The 17,777-nt window shown below is 55.4% G+C and overlaps 1 protein-coding gene across 1 annotated transcript in view; it reads right to left on the bottom strand.

The window, feature by feature from the left end:
* CLPTM1 (CLPTM1 regulator of GABA type A receptor forward trafficking) overlaps nt 1-17,777 on the bottom strand; it is a 39,117-nt gene continuing 21,340 nt past the window's right edge. Inside the window, exons 5-14 of the mRNA XM_010377508.2 lie at nt 17,289-17,406; nt 8,312-8,397; nt 7,030-7,150; nt 6,184-6,428; nt 5,422-5,515; nt 2,721-2,911; nt 2,362-2,457; nt 1,933-2,068; nt 937-1,104; nt 1-726 (exon numbers count right to left, since the gene is read on the bottom strand). Coding sequence (XP_010375810.1) covers nt 440-726; nt 937-1,104; nt 1,933-2,068; nt 2,362-2,457; nt 2,721-2,911; nt 5,422-5,515; nt 6,184-6,428; nt 7,030-7,150; nt 8,312-8,397; nt 17,289-17,406 — 1,542 coding nt within the window. The 3' untranslated portion in view covers nt 1-439. The remainder of the gene's footprint in view (nt 727-936; nt 1,105-1,932; nt 2,069-2,361; nt 2,458-2,720; nt 2,912-5,421; nt 5,516-6,183; nt 6,429-7,029; nt 7,151-8,311; nt 8,398-17,288; nt 17,407-17,777) is intronic.

Raw genomic sequence — 17,777 nt, 5'->3', positions numbered from 1 at the left:
TGAGTTTAAGTTAAACACCCATATGAATTTATTAAATCCAGACTGTGTTAAAGGGTGGTGGTCTAGGAGGGGGAGTATGGTAGGGGGACGAGGGACAAGATGATGAATGGCCGTGGGCATCCCGTAGGGGGGCCCGGCCCCGCCCCCGCCCAACCCACCCCCTCAGCAACGCGGCATCGGCTTCACCATGATTCCCAGTGGTGCTGGGCTGGTAGGGCGAGATGGCTGGAAACACAGAGGGACAGAGGGACAGACGGCGCCTCCACATACAAGCCCTGGCCTGCCCTGGCCCCTATGTCACACACTGGGCCCTGGCCTGAGGCGGGCCTCCCGCCGCCCCGGCCTGATCTGTCCAAGGAAAGGGCGACAGGGAGGGGAGGGGGCCGGGGCGCAGGGGTAGTAGTCGCCAGGAGCCGGAGCAGGCGAGGACCAGTCGCAACTAATCCTTTTTCTTGTCCTCTGCTGGCTTTGGAGGGGCTTCCTGGGGCTCGGTGGCAGAGCTGGCCCCCTGGGTGGGCTTGGTGGGCAGGGACGTGGAGGCCTCCTCCCTGGTGGCGGTGGTCGTGGTGGGTGCAGGTGTGGGCGTGAGGGCCCCTGCTGCTGTAGGAACCTCGGCCACAGGGGCGGCAGCTGTGGGGTCTTCTCCACTCATGCCAAACTCATTGACCCGGGTGGGGTCGACGCGGTAGATCCACCGTTGGTAGAGGTAGATGAAGAAAACCACATCTGGAGAGGGGTGGGAGGCAGTGTGAGGTCGGGCTGGCCCGTCCACAGCCAGGTGGGCCTGGGTGGAGAGGGTGTGATGCAAGGGTGGGGCCGAGCCCCCTCAGACTGAACACCCCATCTGGGGCCTTGGCACCCCCTCAGACCTGGGCCCTGAAGACTGCCTTGGGGCCCTGTTCCAGTGGGAGCCCCAACCTGCCCACCAGGCCTCACCGTCCCGCAGGCAGCCGATCCGGTACATAACGGGCATCTTGATGACAAAGGCGAACAGGTCGTCGATGAATGTGTTGAGGGCCTTGTAGGTGAGCATGCGCCAGGGCAGATGCGCCACGGACTTGAGCTTGTAGTTGATGAAGAGCTGGGGCGTCATGGTGATGAAGCCTGCAGTGAGGGCACCCATGAGCGGAGGAACAGCCTCTCCCACCCCTCCCCTGCACGCTCTGCACCGGCCATACCAGCCCCCTCACCACTTCCTACACCTGGGCACACTCTACCAGCAGCCCCTGCACTGGTGGGGCCTTCTGTCACATCCACACAGCTCCCTCCCTGGATATCTGAGGCCTGGGTTTAAATGTCCTGTCCTCGGAGGGGCCCTGACCCCTATTAATGTGCATCCCCTCACCACTCTGCCCTTCACAGTACTCATTACTGGCTGTGATTCACCCGGTCTTTTCTTTTTTGAGACAGGGTCTCACTCTGTCACCCAGGCAGGAGTGCAGTGGCATAATCACGGCTCACTGCAGCTTCAACCTCCTGGACTCAAGGGATCCTCCCACCTCAGCCTCCCAGGCAGCTGGGACTACAGGCACGCACCACCACTCCCCAATAATTTTTGTGTTTTTTGTAGAGATTGGATCTTGCCACATTGCCCAGACTGGTCACTAATTCCTGGGCTCAAGTGATCCTCCTGCCTCAGCCTCCCAAAACATTGGGATAACAGGTGTGAGCCACCGCACCTGACCCTACTTGTTTACTTGTTCCCAAGACATAAAGGTCCCCTGAAAATGGGGACTGAAGTGTACTGTTCATGTCCTCCCCAAAGCCCTCTCTGACCCCAGATGGGGCCATGTGTGCCCTCGGGCCTCCCTACATCCCAGCTCTGCCCGCCCTGGGTTGTCCCTGCCTGGGAATGGGTCTGTCTCCCACACTGGGCTGTGAGCCCTGCCTAGCATGGGGCGTGCTCTCTCCTGGGGCAGCTGTGCCGCTCACCGAAGGTCAGCAGGAAGCCGTAAAGCATGCTGAGCACCCAGGAGTACCAGCCCTTGTGCTCCAGGTATAGAAGACTGTACACAGCATAGCAGCCCAGGAGTGGGAAGAGGATCCAGGACAGGTACCGGAACGCCATCTGTGGGGCCAACAGGGTGGGGCTGTGAGCCAGCTCCTCGGCCCTGCCTGGCAACCCTACTCCCCACCCTCAGCCACCACACCTGGTCTGGCAGGACGGGCAGGGGGAATTTCCAGGTAGCCCTGGGGACTCTGGACTCGACCAGGAAGCAGTTATGGCAGGTGGGGGACACAGAGGATGTGACACAGGCTATAAAGCATGGGTCCAGCAAGCAGATGGTCGGCCCTGGGTCCCTCAGGGGTAGGTGGGTGCTTGGAGACCACCCCTAGGGGCCCAGTGTGCGAGACACTCACATCGTCATACACTTTGGTCGAGGACTCGATATACGTGGACTTGTCCTTGAAGGATAGGCGGGGGAAGATTCCTGCCACCCTGTGCTCCCGGTCCAGCTGTGGATGAGGTGGGCGCCATGGTCAGTTGCCATGCTGGCTCTCACCCCACAAGCCAGAACCAGCATCTGCCCTTCCCCACCGTTCCCAGTTCCCCTGCCCCATGTGTGACCCAAAAAATCCCCTGGTGAGAAAATCCCCTTGGTCCTGGGAGCGAGACACTTGCTGGGAATCCCCCGGGGGCCAGCTCCAGGGTCCAGCTGGGCCACACTATCCCTCACAGCCCCTGCAGCTCCCGAGACAGCATGTCGCCCCGGCCTTACCCGGACGTCCATGACCTTGGTGATCTTCCAGAGGTCGATGAGGACCCCGATGAAAACGCTGACCTGGACCACGAAGTTGGTCTCGTTGTCCAGGATGTAGAGAAGGACCACGAATGACTGAAAAACGCCGAAGAAGACGGAGCGCACAGACAGGCCCTCCAGAGACTGCCGGCTGTTCCAGAACTGGATATCTGTGCGCAGCGGGTAGGGGGAACCAGGAGGCTGAGGAGGTACTAAGACCCTCCTGCAGCTCCCTCAGGCCCCCTTGACCTACATCCTCCTCACACCCCAGGGTGGCGCTGGGTCCTCAGGAGGGGTGCCGAATGAGACCCCTCTCTCCCAGGAAGGCTCTCTCATTCATCAGGTGGCCCCCAGAGCACCAGACAGGCAGCAGCCCTGGAGCCCTCCCATAGGACGTCAGCACCCAGCACTGCAGGGTGCAGTCCCTTGACTGATGGTGACAGTGACTGGTGCCATGGACGGGGCTCCCCATGTGCCAGGTACTAAGGGCTGGTCAGGAAGCTGCTTCCCTGAGGCCGAACAGCCTGGCGCGGCAGAATCTGGAGGGACGCTGGGTCTGTGCAGCACCGTGGTGCCTGCCCACCCCTCCCCTCCCCCCGGGAAGGAAGATCTGTGGCATGCACTTCAAGACCACCTCCTCCAAGCCCCCGCCCTGACACCGTGAAGGAACTGGCTCACAGACATGCTCAGGAAACGAGACAAGGGCCCTGGGCTCCAGTCTGGAGCTCCTTCCAGTGCTCCGCCTGGATGCTGCCAAGGATCCATGTCAGTGTACTCCTAACTCTGAGCCCCGGTCTCACCATGCACACCCCTCTCTGACCCTGCCCGACTGAGCGTCTAACTGCAGCCACAGGAGGCTGAGCCACCACATCTGTAGCAGAGTGGTGGAGCCAGGTCTGCAGTCATGCAGGGTCAGGGCCAGCTCTGCACTCAGGGAGTGAGGGCTGTGGGAGCTCTGGACCCCACCCCATCTCAGAGCTCCCCCACATCCCAGAGCTCTGCCATACTCCACAGGCTCCCCCCACCCACCCCTGCCCATCAGACTGACCCTCGTCCCAACTGAGAAGAATGGGTCTGGAGACAAGGTTCTGGCGAGGGGGCGGGTGGGCCCAAGCCCCTCCTTAGACTAGGGAGGCCACACAGCACTGGTGTCAAGTGAGGCCCGTGCCCCCTCCTGCATGACACTGCGTGAGGGAACAGCCTTCTTGTGCCTCGTTTCTCACTGGACCCTAGCCAAGCCAGCTCCCGGGCAAAAGGGTCCTGTCTCCCAACGACAGCTGGCAGATGGCCGGCTGGGGTCGGCACCAGCTCCTATGCCCATATGACACTGCATTCTTCCAGATGGTAGCTCTCAATAATGGCAAGAGCGTCCCTTTCTTTGGAACAGGGTCTCACTCTGTTGCCCAGGCTGGAGCTCAGCGGCGTGATCATGGCTCACGGCAGCCTTGACCTTTCGGGCCCAAGACTCCTGAGTGGCTGAGACCACAGGCACGTACTGCCATGCCCAGCTAATTCTAAAAAATATTTGTGTAAAGGCCGGGCGCAGTGGCTCACGCCTTTAATCCCAGCACTTTGGGAGGCCGAGGCTGACGGATCACGCGGTCAGGAGATCGAGACCATCTTGGCTAACACGGTGAAACCTTGTCTACTAAAAACACAAAAAATTAGCTGGGCGTGGTGGCGGGCGCCTGTAGTCCCAGCTACTCGGGAGGCTGAGGCAGGAGAATGACGTGAACCCAGGAGGTGGAGCTTGCAGTGAGCCGAGATCATGCCGCTGCACTCCAGCCTGGGCGGCAGAGCAAGACTCCATCTCCAAAAAAAAAAAAAAAATTGTGTAGAAACGAATCTCGCCTTGTTGCCGAGGCTGGTCTCAAACTCCTGGGCTCAGGCGATCCTCCCACCTTGGCCTCCCAAAGTGCTGGGATTACAGGCGAGAGTCACCACCAGGCTGGCAATAGCGTCTTAATACCAGGAATACTACTAGTCATTCCTCCTGCCACCTCCGGCAGCTATAGGGCAGCAGGCTGCCTCCTTTAGACTGGGGTACTCTGGGCAAGGAAGAAGTGGCCTGCAGGGCCTAGAAGATGAGAGTTGGGGCTGGAACTATCTACCCCTTAGGAACTGTGTGACTGGGCAAGTGACATCCCTGAGCCTCTGGTTCCCGTACGGCTCAAGGAGTTACCTGGGGAGGGTACCCAGGACAGTGCCTGGCATGTGGCTGCTTCTCCTCAAACGCTGGCCATCAGCATGGTCAGCCTTAGAACCTAGGGACCTTCGGGGGACAGTGCTCCTCCTTCCCATTCGGGCAGGCCCCATCCACTCAGTCCTAAGTGGCCTCCCGCAGCAGGCAGCCTGCCGGGCAGGGTGGCGGGAGCAGCTCCGGGGCTTCCCTGCTCTTGGCTCTGGAGTTCCCCAGCCCTGCTTCCTGGCAGTACTGGCCTGGCCTCTGCCCCAGCAGCGGGCCAGCCCCTCCCTTAGCTCCACACCCGGTGGGTGGGAATTTCTGGGTTGGGAGTTTTGGGGCCACTGCCCCTCCCCAGCTCACTAGGCCTCTGGAGAGTAGGGCTGAGAGACCCCAGGCAGGGGGAGGATATGTGGGGAGGGAGGGGGGGGACGAAGGGGGCAGGCCCTGTCCCCAGCCCTGCGCAGCCTCTCATTAGCCCTGGGGTCCCGTTCCTACCATTCTTGAAGGCCAGGAACTCGAAGACACTGTGGACGATAGACACGATGATGGTGAGCGCCAGCAGGTAGGGGTTGGTCTCCAGCAGGGCCACCTGCAGGGGACACTTGTGAGCACAGCCCGCCCCCGCCCAAGAGCAACTTCACCAGCTTTTGTCCCCTAAGACCTGACCCTGGAGCCGCCTGTAGAGGCAGGGTGAGGGTGGGCCAGCCGGGAGGAGACTGGGTCAGAGATGGGCAGATGAGGACAGAGAGGAGGGTGACTCACGGAGACAGAAAAGACAGGGAGATGGCACTAGGGGAAGAGGCAGAGGCCGAGGGAGTGCTGTGGGGAGTGTGTGAAGGGACACTGGGAGCCAAGAGCAGAGACCCAACAGTGACGACAACCCAGGAGGCAAAGCTGAGCCTCACGCCACAGAAACGGGCTGACATTTCAGGACCCAGTGAGATGGTAGAGACACGGAGTCGGAGCCCAGGGCCAGGGAGACAAGGTCTGGGACAGAAGGATTAAGGGACAGGTCTGGACCAAAAGGGCCCGGCCAAACCAACAGAACAGCCTGGGGAGAGGACCCCCAGTCATCTAGGCCTGGAGGGCTGGGTGCCCACTTCCTTTCACTGCGGAGAAGGGACCTGGGAGGTTGTGAAACTGTGGGCAGAGGAGCACCAGGCGGGAGGTCCCACAGCCCAGGCCTGGCGCACTTCCTCTTGGCCTCCTGCGCCCAGGAAGGCACTGGGAAGTCCCGCCCGCCCCGGCCGCACTCACCTTCACTGAGTCCTGCTCCTCATCTGACTGCTCATACAACTCATCGCCCAGGAAGTTCCAGGGCGACTTGGTGCTCTGGGCAGCATAGAGCTGCCAGCGCCAAAGCGAGAGCGGGCAGAAGGAGACACGGAGCGGCAGGCTGGCCAGGCTCTCGTTGATGGGGTAGTAGTCCTTCTGTAGGTTCCAGTAGTCATTGAAGTAGATAATGGGGTAGTAGTCACCGCTCACGGCGTCGAACTTCACATCTGCAGCACATGGGGCAGGGGACACCGTTTGGCCCAGGCAGGAGGCCAGGGTACCCACAGGCCTCAGATATCTGCAGGGACCCAACAGGGCCCCTCTACAGAGACTGGAGGACAGGGGACATTTCTAGGCCACGCCATGAGGAGTTAAAGGGCCCCTTGACCTCAGCAGAGGGAACCAGATGCAAAGAGCAGGCAGGTCCCCGCTTAAGGGGGCAGCTGTGGCTCAGCTCCAGCTCACGGCTGCCCCATGGGTGACCATGTAACCCAGTTTTATAAAAGCCAGAAAATATGGCTTTTAAATGATACTGCCTCAATTTCAAAAGTTGGCAAGTGATAGATTTTCTGAAAACAGTTTGTGGGCTCAATGGGACTTGACTGTGGACTGATGCTGGCATATGGGAGTCAGTCCTGGTGACCCCAGGGGTGGGGGTGCGGGAGAGGGAGAGGACATGGGAAGGGGATAGGACAGGGTGGGGAGCTTCAGAGGGTGGAGCCCTAGAAAGCTCTCTCAGGTGGATGGGGCCAGGAGAAGACAAGGAGATGGGCCCCGAGCACCCTCCCAAAGGCCTCTGCAAGCAGCTGGCAGGGCTGGGGAGCTTACATTGATCCAGGGGAGGGGGCACACTGCCCTTCACCCACGGCGTGTGGTCGTCCACGATGTTGATGGTGATGTTGGGGTGCCAATGGGAGATCACCTCCACGGGCCCATAGTCCTCAGCCCTCTGAGGCAACATGTGGGGAAAGGCCTCAGAGGCAGGTGGAGGTGCCCAGGGACCATCAGCCTCTGCATACTTCCTCCCAAGGGTTCCCATGAAAATCTTAATCTTTGCTTTTTAGTTTTTGAGATGGGGTCTTGCCATGCTGCCCAAGCTGGTCTTGAATTCCTGGGCTCAAGCACGATCCTCCCATCTCAGCCTCCCAAAGTGCTGGGATTAGAGGCGTGAGCCACCACGGACAGCTTCTTTTTTCTTTCTTTCTTTTCTCTCTCTTTTTTGGGAGAGATGGGGTCTCACTATGCTGCCTGGGCTGATCTTGAACTCCTGGGCTCAAGTGATCCTTCTGCTTCAGCCTCCCAAAGCACTGGGATTACAGGCATGAGCCACCTCCCCTGACAACCTTGGCAGCAGAGTATCAGCCACCACATCAAGTGCTGGCAGAGGGCTCTCCTCCCTCGGCTTAGAGATTACGCTACCCAGGACCCTTCCGGCCACCGACAGGATCCTTCCACCCCACATGCAGAAAACCAAGGCCTGCAGAGGTAGGGGCAGGGCTGGCATCCTAGGCCAGGCTGTGAAGCCCAGCCTCATGACAGCAGGCTCCATACACTCTTGCACAGTGGCCTCACCTCCATGAGCAGGGACCACCCCTCCCACACAGGACCACCCGCAGAGAGAGGAAGTCTCTTAGTGCCCACTGCAGGTTAACCACAGATTAACTGCCTGGTTCCCCAGCCCACCAGGAGTGACAGCAACTATTAATCCTGCAGTTCCTACTAAAGTCATATTCTCGTGTGCCTGCTTGATGCCAGGCTGAGCTTGGGCTCTGGGGCCTGACTGTGTGGGTTAGAGTCCCTGGCCTGTCACTTCCTTGCTGTAAGATTCAACAAGTGTCCTCATGTGAGAATGGGACTGTGATGCAGCCCCCTCCCAGGCTGGCGAAAGGCCCAGGTAACCCTGCTTGGGATCCCCCCTACTCCCTGAGAGGCAGCTGCCTCCTGACCCCATTTCCCAGAGGAAGAGCCCAGTGCTCAGGGAGGGGAGGTGGCGTGACCGAGCCGGCATGGTGGCTCAGTGGTGGTGACAGATGACAGGCCCAGTGGTCTGGTATGAGCTGTGAATGGCCTGGCTTGGTCCCTATAGGCCCTGACAACCCTGCCCGTTTACCTTGATCATTTCTGGGTCCGCTTCTGTCTCTCCTGTCAGCAGGTTCTTGGTTTTCTGAAATCGCCTGCGTTTGTATTTGTTGATCACTGTGGTTGGGAGGTGGGGAAAGGAGGGGATGTGAGACCTGCCGGGACCTGCAGCCTGCAGAGCCCGGACCCCTGCCCACCAGCAACGGCTCACGGTCTCCTGGCGTCCACCTTGCACTCACCTGCTGAGATCAACGTGACCTGGAACGCCAGAACTGCCTCCCCAAATCTCAACCAATCCCAGTTCCTCATGATCATGGGGATGCCACCATCACCAAATGCCCCAGGCAAAAACCCCAGCTTATCAGGGCACTGTAATCCTGGCACTTTGGGAGGCCGGGGAAGGCGGATCACCTGAGGTCAGGAGTTTGCAACCAGCCTGGCCAACATGGTGAAACCCCCGTCTCTATAAAAATACAAAAATCAGCCAGATGTGGTGGCAGGTGCCTGTAATCCCAGCTACTCGGGAGGCTGAGGCAGGAGAATCGCTTAAACAAGGGAGGTGGAGGTTACAGTAAGCTGAGATCGCACTGTTGCACTTTAGCCTGAGCAACAAGAGCGAAACTCCGTCTCAAAAAAAAAAAAAAAAAGAAAAAAGAAAAAAACAAATAAATAAATAAAATCAAGTGACTAATCATGGCATCCTGCAGCTTTGGAACCCCAGACACTCACCATAGCCCCAGTGACCTCTCAACCCTCAACACCTTCCACTTCTCAAATATGCCAACCCGGGGCCTCCGGGTGTGCTGCTCTGTGTCCCAGGAACGCATGCCCCAACACAATCTTCATGGCCTGGCTCCTCCGTGGCGTTCAAATGCCTGGCAGAATATCCTTCTTCCACAGGGCTTCCTGGCCACCCCACTGAATGAGGCTACGCAGTCATTCTCCTGTCAGCTTGTTTCCTTCACAACATTTCACCACTATCCAAAACTTTACCGGTGGTTTACCTGCCTGCTGTCTATCCCTGCAACCAGTGTGCAAACCCCCTGCGGAAATGCGGGTAGGGGCAGGGCCTGTTTGAACACACATGGAGCGCCTGCACAGGCTCAGCGATGACCAGGTGAATACATGACTATAAAGAGGCGGCAGATAGTTCCAGAGAAGCTCTGAAGCCACCAACACGAGAAACCAAGATGAGAAACACTTCGGGACTGTGAATCCCCAGCCAGGAGTTGGCCTCACTTCCTCTAGCAGAGGCCAGGTTGGCCACAGGCTCCCTGCCACGTTGTCCCAAATGCTGCCGGGGAGGAAGGGGCTGTGTGTGCCTACGCTGCATCCCCCAACCTCTGCCCTAGCCTGGGGATGTTTCTGTTTTTTTCTGGAGACAGAGTCTCGCCCTGTCACCCAGGCTGGAGTGCAGTGGCACAATCTTGGCTCACTGCAATCTCCGCCTCCAGGTTCAAGCGATTCTCCTGCCTCAGCCTCCCAAGAAGCTGGGACTACAGGTGCCCGCCACCACACTCTGCTAATTTTTTGTATTTTTAGTAGAGATGGGGTTTCACCGTGTTAGCCAGGATGAGCTCAATCTCCTGACCTCATGATCCGCCCACCTCGGCCTCCGAAAGTGCTGGGATTACAGGTGTGAGTCACTGCGCCCAGCCCAAAAAGAAGCTAAGCATTTCTTTTTCTTTTTTTTTTTTTTGAGACAGAGTCTTGCTGTCATCCAAGCTGTAGTGCAGTGGTGTGATCTCGGCTCACTGCAACCTCTGACTCCCAGGTTCCAGCTATTCTCCCACCTCAGCCTCCTGGGTAGCTGGGACTATAGGCGTGTGCCACCATGCCCGGCTAGTTTTGTATTTTTAGTAGAGACAGGGTGTCACCATGTTGCCCAGGCTGGTCTCAATCTCCTGGCCTCGTGATCTGCCCACCTCAGTCTCCCAAAGTGCTGGGATGACAGGCGTGAGCCACCGCGCCCAGGAACTTTTCAGCTCTTCCTTATGCTGGGAAGGAAAACTCAGTCTGCCTTCCCTCAACTCTCCATCCTGCCCCCTGGGGCCAGGGAAAGACAGGGAAAGGGGAAAGAGACCTGGCCAAGCGCGGGGGCTTGGAGGCAATCTTGCCTCTGAATCCTACAATCTAAGGGACACTGGTGAGTGACGTCACTTCCCTAATGAAGGAAGAAAAGCCTCGCTTCTTCTTGGCCCAGGGCCTGCTGCTTATTAGCACAAACGTCATCCTTTTTTTTTTTTTTTTTTTTTTGAGATGGAGTCTCACTCTGTTGCCCAGGCTGGAGAGCAGTGGCGTGATTTCAGTTCACTGTAACCTCCACCTCCCAGGTTAAAGCAATTCGCCTGCTTCAGCCTCCCGAGTACCTGGGATTACAGGCATCCACTACCACGACCAGCAATTTTTGTATTTTTATTAGAGACGGGGTTTCACCATGTTGGCCAGGCATGTCTCAAATTCTAACCTCAAGTGATCCACCTGCCTCGGCCTCCCAAATTGCTGGGACTACAGGCTTGAACCACCACCCTGGCCAATCCTCATCATTTCTATGATTATTAAATCATTGGGGATCTTCCTCCTGTGTCCATGGGGAGAAGCCAACATTCAAGGGCTGACTTGGAGAAAATTCCAGGGGGACATGCCCCAATCCTGTCCACACCTGACAGAGATGGTCCAGGAAAGGGAGGGCCCCAGAGGGCAGTGCTGGCTGGTGGAGGGGGATGCACAGGGGAGAGAGGCTTTGGCTCAGACAGAGAACACATTCTGCAGCTTGGAGGCATCCAGACCAGAGGGACCTGGCTCCTGTGGGGAGGAAAAAGCCCCCCTTTCTTGGAGGGAAATCTTCTAGAGCTGCATCATCCAGTATGGGGGTTGCTGGCCACATGCAGCTACTGGGCACTGCAAATATGGCTGGTCCAAACCAAGAAGTGCTATGATATAAAACACACACTAGACCCTCTCTCTCTCTCTTTTTTTTTTTTTAAAGACATAGTCTTGCTTTGTCACCCAGACTGGAGTGCAGTGGCATGATTTCAGCTCACTGCCACCTCTGCCTTCTGGGTTCAAGTGATTCTCCTGCCTCAGCCTCCTAAGTAGATGGAAATACAAGCGTTAGCCACCATGCCCGCCTAATTTTTGTATTTTTAGTATATCTGGGGTTTCATTATGTTGGCCAGGCTGGTCTCAAACTCCTGGCCTCAAGTGATCCACCTGCCTCAACCTCCTAAAGTGCTGGGACTACAGACGTGAACCACCATGCCCAGCCACACACACTAGATTCTGAAAAATGGCGCAAGGGGGAAAAAAATGTAAAATATCTCACTTTTTATACTGCTTATATGTTGAAATGGGAATACGCTGAGCTCAATTAAACTATTATTATTAATCTCGTGGTTTTTCTTTACCTTTTTATTTGTGAGACAGGGTCTCCCTTTGTTACCCAGGCTAGAGTGTAGGGGTGTGATCACTGCAGCCTCAACCTCCTGGGCTTGGGTGATCCTTCCACCTCAGGCTCACAAGTAGCTGGGATTACAGGCATCCCCCACCATGCCTGGCTAATTTTTGTATTTGTATTTAATTTTGCCATGTTGCCCAGGCTGGTCTCGAACTCCTAGGCTCAAGCGATCCTCTAGCCTCGGCCTCCCAAAGTGCTGGGATTACTTTGTATCCCAGGTGTGAGCCAACACGGCCCTGGCCTTACCTTTTTATTTTATTTATATTTCTTTTTGAGACAGGGTCTCGCTTTGTTGCTCAGGCTGAAGTGCAGTGGCCTGATCACAGCTCCCTGCAGCCTTGACCTCCTGGGCTCAAATGATCCTCCTACCTAAGCCTCCTGAGTTGGAGGACACTACAGGTGCACACCACCATATCTGGCTAATTTTAAAAAATTTTTTTGGCTCACGCCTGTAATCCAAACACTTTGGGAGGCCAAAGCGGCTGGGTCACCTCAGGTCAGGAGTTCAAGACCAGCCTGACCAACATGGAGAAACCCCCTCTCTACTATAAATACAAAATTAATTTGGCATGGTGGCACATGCCTGTAACCCCAGCTACTCGGAAGGCTGAGGCAGAATTGCTTGAACCTGGGAGATGGAGGCTGCAGCGAGCCAAGATCGTGCCATTGCACTCCAGCCTGGGCAACAAGAGTGAAACTCTGTCTCAAAAAAAAATCAGGCTGGCCGGGCGCGGTGGCTCAAGCCTGTAATCCCAGCACTTTGGGAGGCCGAGACGGGCGGATCACGAGGTCAGGAGATCGAGACCATCCTGGCTAACACGGTGAAACCCCGTCTCTACTAAAAATACAAAAACTAGCCGTGCGAGGTGGCGGGCGCCTGTAGTCCCAGCTACTCCGGAGGCTGAGGCAGGAGAATGGCGTAAACCCGGGAGGCGGAGCTTGCAGTGAGCTGAGATCTGGCCACTGCACTCCAGTCCGGGCGACAGAGCGAGACTCCGCCTCAAAAAAAAAAAAAAAAAAAAAAAATCAGGCCAAGCGCGGTGGCTCACGCCTGTAATCCCAGCACTTTGGGAGGCTGAGATGGGCGGATCACGAGGTCAGGAGATCAAGACCATCCTGGCTAACACGGCAAAACCACGTCTCCACTAAAAATACAAAAATTAGCCGGGCGCGGTGGCAGGCGCCTGTAGTCCCAGCTACATGGGAGGCTGAGGCAGGAGAATGTTGTGAACCCAGGAGGCGGAGCTTGCAGTGAGTGGAGATCACGCCACTGCACTCCAGCCTGGGCAACAGAGCAAGATTCCATCTCAAAAAATAAATAAATAAATAAAAAATAAAACAGGCGGTCCAGTGTGTGTTTTATATCACAGCACTTCTTGGTTTGGACCAGCCTTATCTGCAGTGCACTCCAGCCTGGGCAACAGAGCGAGACTCCATCTCAAAAAAAAAAAAAAAAAAAAAAAAAAAATTCAAATAGGCTGGGCGCGGTGGCTCATGCCTGTAATCCCAGTACTTTGGGAGGCCAAGGCGGGCAGATCATGAGGTCAGGAGATCAAGACCATCCTGGCTAACATGGTGAAACCCAGTCTCTACTAAAAATACAAAAAAATTAGCCAGGCGTGGTGGTGGGTGCCTGTAGTCCCAGCTACTCAGGAGGCTGAGGCAGGAGAATGGGGTGAACCCAGGAGACAGTGATTGCGATGAGCCAAGATCATGCCACTGCATTCCGGCCTGGGCAATAGAGCGAGACTCCATCTCCAAAAAAATAAAAATAAATAATAAAATAAATAAAATTAAAATATAAAAAATAAAATTTCTTTTTGTAGAGATGAGGTCTCTCTATGTTGCCAGGGCTGGCCTTGAACTCCTAGGCTCAAGTGATCCTCTCACTTTGGCCTCCCAAAGTGCTGGGATTGCAGGCATGAGCCACCGTGCCTGGCCTGTCTTTACCTTTTTACTCTTTAGTCTTTTTCTACTGGAAATATTTTAATGCCTTCTCTGGCTCACATCCTATCTCCATGGGATGGAGCTGCTCTAGAATACTGATTACTGGCCTTTTGGGAAGAAAAGGGGCTTTGCTTTTTTTTTTTTTTTTTTTTTGAGATGGAGTCTTGCTCTGTCGCCCAGGCTGGAGTGCAGTGGCGCGATCTCCACTCACTGCAAGCTCCACCTCCCGGGTTCACGCCATTCTCCTGCCTCAGCCTCCCGTGTAGCTGGGACTACAGGCGCCTGCCACCGCGCCTGGCTAATTTTTGTATTTTTAGTAGAGACGGGGTTTCACCGTGTTAGCCAGGATAGTCTCCATCTCCTGACCTCGTGATCCACCCGTCTCGGCCTCCCAAAGTGCTGGGATTACAGGCGTGAGCCACCGCGCCTGGCAAGTTTTGTATTTTTAGTAGAGACAGAGTTTCACCATGTTGGTCAGGCTGTTCTTGAACTCATGACCTTAAGAGACCTGCCCACCTTGGCCTCCCAAAGTGCTGGGTTTCCAGGTGTGAGCCACCACAGCCAGCCCAAAGGGGGCTTTTCTGAACTCACACTCTCCTTCACCCTAGAGTTGGTGGGTGGCTCACTCCAAGTCCTTCTATGTCCCTGCTCTGAGGATCCAAGCTCCAAGGCTGGGGAGGGAGGCCTGCATGATCCTAGTATGCTTTTCAGGGTCACTGTCTGCAGATTCTATTTTACAGACCAGACTGACTGTGAATAAACCTCACCACACAGTGACATGGATCACACATTCACTAAAGACAAAACCACAGAAAATACTGGTATCGATTTAGGTTAACGGAATGATCAGGTGATCGTCAAATGGGGGTATGAGAATATGGTGAAGAGTCAGCCACCTGGGTCACCTTCAGAGCGACCTCTGAAGCATGGGGCATTTTAACCCAGACCCCTGATGTATCCCTCTCTGCAGGGAAACATCTGTGAGACCAACCCTGTAGGTCACACCCCTCAAGCCACTTCTGCCCAGTTCTCCAAAGATCTCACCACATCTCAGCCGGGTGGGACACACCAACGCAGCACATTCTCCAGACACACTCACTCAGAATGGCACTCAACTAACTCCAGAAGACCTTTCCAAGTCATCTCTGGGAACCTACATAGAGTCATCAACTTTTCATTCCATCTAGTATAGGTGATAAAAAAATTATCATCCTTTAGGATATTTTTATACTAAAAGAAGTAGATAAGATCTAACTCATACAAATAGAATTCCGTCTGTTGCTGCACCACCCAAAACCAGCCAGATGGATCTTAACCAAATCCACAGGGAATGTCTGGAATAGTCCTCAATAAAATGAAAGATAGGTGGAGTACACAGAACTCCAGTTAGGAGAATGGGGGTCTGAGAAAGCCATTCTCCAGATCCGCTCAAACAGGTACAGTGAGAGATTTCTAAGGCTGCCCATCAGGAGACAGAGGACTCAAGGAAAAAGGTCATGCAGAACCAGGCAAGGCCGGGTGCGGGGGCTCACACCTGTAATCCCAGCACTTTGGAGGCCGAGGTGGACGGATCACTTGATGTCAGGAGCTTGAGACCAGCCTGGCCAACATGGTGAGACCCCGTCTCTACTAAAAATACAAAAACTAGCCGGGCATAGTGGCGTGTGCCTGCAGTCCCAGCTATTTGGGAGGCTAAGGTGGGAGAATCACTTGAACTCGGGAGGTGGAAATTGTAGTAAGCTGAGATAGTCCACTGCACTGCACTCCAGCCTGGGTGACAGAGTGAGATCTTGTCTTAAAAAAAAAAAAAAAAAAAAAGAGCCAGGCAAGCAGAAAGATGACAATAATTATTAACCTCCCAAAAACAAGAGGATGGACAATGCTATGGTTTGAATATTTGTCCTGGCCAAAAGTCATGCTAATTCTCCCACTTCAGTCTCCCAAGTAGCTGGGACTACTGAAGTACTCTAGTACTCCCCACTCCCACTGAAATTTAACCCCCAGTGTGCCAGTACTGAGAGACGGCGCTTTTAAGAGGTGACTGGGTCATGAGGGCCCTCCCCTCAGGAACTGATTAACCCATTCATGGATTAGTGGGTTAATGGGCTAATGAGTTATCATGGGAGTAGAAGTGGTAGTCTTATTTTTTATTGCTATTGTTTTTTCAGAGACGTGGACTTGCTCCGTCACCCAGGCTGGAATGCCACAGTGCAATCACAGCTCATTGCATCCTCGACCTCCCAACTCAATCAATCCTCCCCCTCAGCCTCCCATGTAGCTGGAACCATAGGTGCTCACCACCATACCTGGCTATTATTTTTTGTAGCGACGAAGTCTCACTATGTTGCCCACACTGTTCTTTGAATGTTATCTATTTATCTATCTTTTTTTTTTTGAGACGGAGTCTTGCTCTGTCATCAGGCTGGAGTGCAATGGTGCGATCTCGGCTCACCGCAATCTCTGCCTCCTGGATTCAAGCAATTCTCTTGCCTCAGCCTCCCAAGTAGCTGAGACTACAGGCACGTGCTACCACGCCCAGCTAATTTTTGTATTTTTAGTAGAGACGGGGTTTCACCATGTTGGCCAGGATGGTCTCTATCTCGACCTCGTGATCCACCCGCCTCAGCCTCCCAAAGCGTTGGGATTACAGGAGTGAGCCACCGCGCCCGGCTCTCTTTTTGTTTATGAGACCGAGTTTCGCTCTTATTGCCCAGGCTGGAATGCAATAGCGCAATCACAGCTCACCACAACCTCTACCTCCCGGGTTCAAGCGATTCTCCTGCCCCAGTTTCCCGAGTAGCTGGGATTACAGGCATGCACCACCACGCCTGGCTAATTTTGTATTTTTAGTAGAGACAGGGTTCCTCCATGTTGGTCAGGCTGGTCTCGAATCCCTGACCTCAGGTGATCCGCCTGCCTCAGCCTCCCAAAGTGCTGGGATTACAGGAGTGAGCCACTGTGCCCGGCCTCTATCTTTTTGAGAGGTTCTCAGTCTGTCACCTAGGCTGGAGTGCAGTGGTGTGATCCAGCCTCCACCTCCTGGGCTCAAGCGATCCTCCCACCTCAGCCTCCTGAGCAGATGGGACTACAGGCACACACCCAGCTAATTTTTGTATCTTTTGGTAGAGACAGGGTTTTGCCGTGTTTCCCAGGCTGGTCTCAAACTCCTGGGCTCAAGCAATCCTGCCCACCTCATCTCCCAAAGTGCTAGGATTACAGGCGTGAACCACTGCACCCAGCCCACAAAATATTTTTGAGTGTCTACTTCTATCAGGCCCATACTGTGCGCAAGTCAACCCTGGCCCTTACCCCTTGGTGAAGGACGTCTCCTCCTCTCCAAGAGTCCCCGTCTCCACCTGCTTTTTCTGGCCAATTCCCCTCTGGTCTTTGAGCCCTTCCTCTGTGGGTCTCCCTCCTTAGTGTCTATAGGGCTCATTAAGGCTGGGTGGGGCTTAAGCCTGCCCTGCCAATCCCACCCTCTTTGAGCGCAGGCTTCCTGCCTGCCCTCCTGGACCTGGGATTCATTGTCCGCCACATCAGCCTGGGGGCTCCCAGGATGCTGGCCCCCTGGACAGCGGGTCCTGGCTGCAGGGGAGTGACTTACTCCGGGACATGTGGACTGTGGCAAGGCGGCGGTACAGTGCCTTCTGCCGGGGGTCTGGGTGGAAGCCACTCTTGGTGAAGTAAACGTGGATGTAGATGGAGCCATTCTGCTGGACGCTCTGCAAAAGAGGGAAGGTCAGGTGGGCAGGCTAGGCAACTGGTGTGAAGGAAACATTAAAGCCCTGCCTGGCACCCGTCCCCAGCAGTTTCCTCCCCGTCAAATCTCTGGCCATTTACTGAGTACTCAGGGTGACGCGTGTAGCTGGGTGGCAGAGAGGTAAACGCTGGAGTTAGCCTCAGACGCCCACTCTACCCGCCATGGCCGTGCCAGCTCAGCTTCTAAGCCTCAGGGCCCCACCTAGAGGATGCGAGGTCCCCACAACACTGACCTGAGGGTACTACTACAGGGACTACCTGGAGCACTGGCACACAGCTCAGTCAACGAGCTCTCGTTAAGCTCACTCAACAGGAAGAAGCAGCTGACCGACAT

Source organism: Rhinopithecus roxellana, chromosome 12 (assembly GCF_007565055.1).
Source record: "Rhinopithecus roxellana isolate Shanxi Qingling chromosome 12, ASM756505v1, whole genome shotgun sequence".
Taxonomy (NCBI): Eukaryota; Metazoa; Chordata; class Mammalia; order Primates; family Cercopithecidae; genus Rhinopithecus; species Rhinopithecus roxellana.
This window is presented reverse-complemented; position numbering and strand designations above follow the sequence as displayed.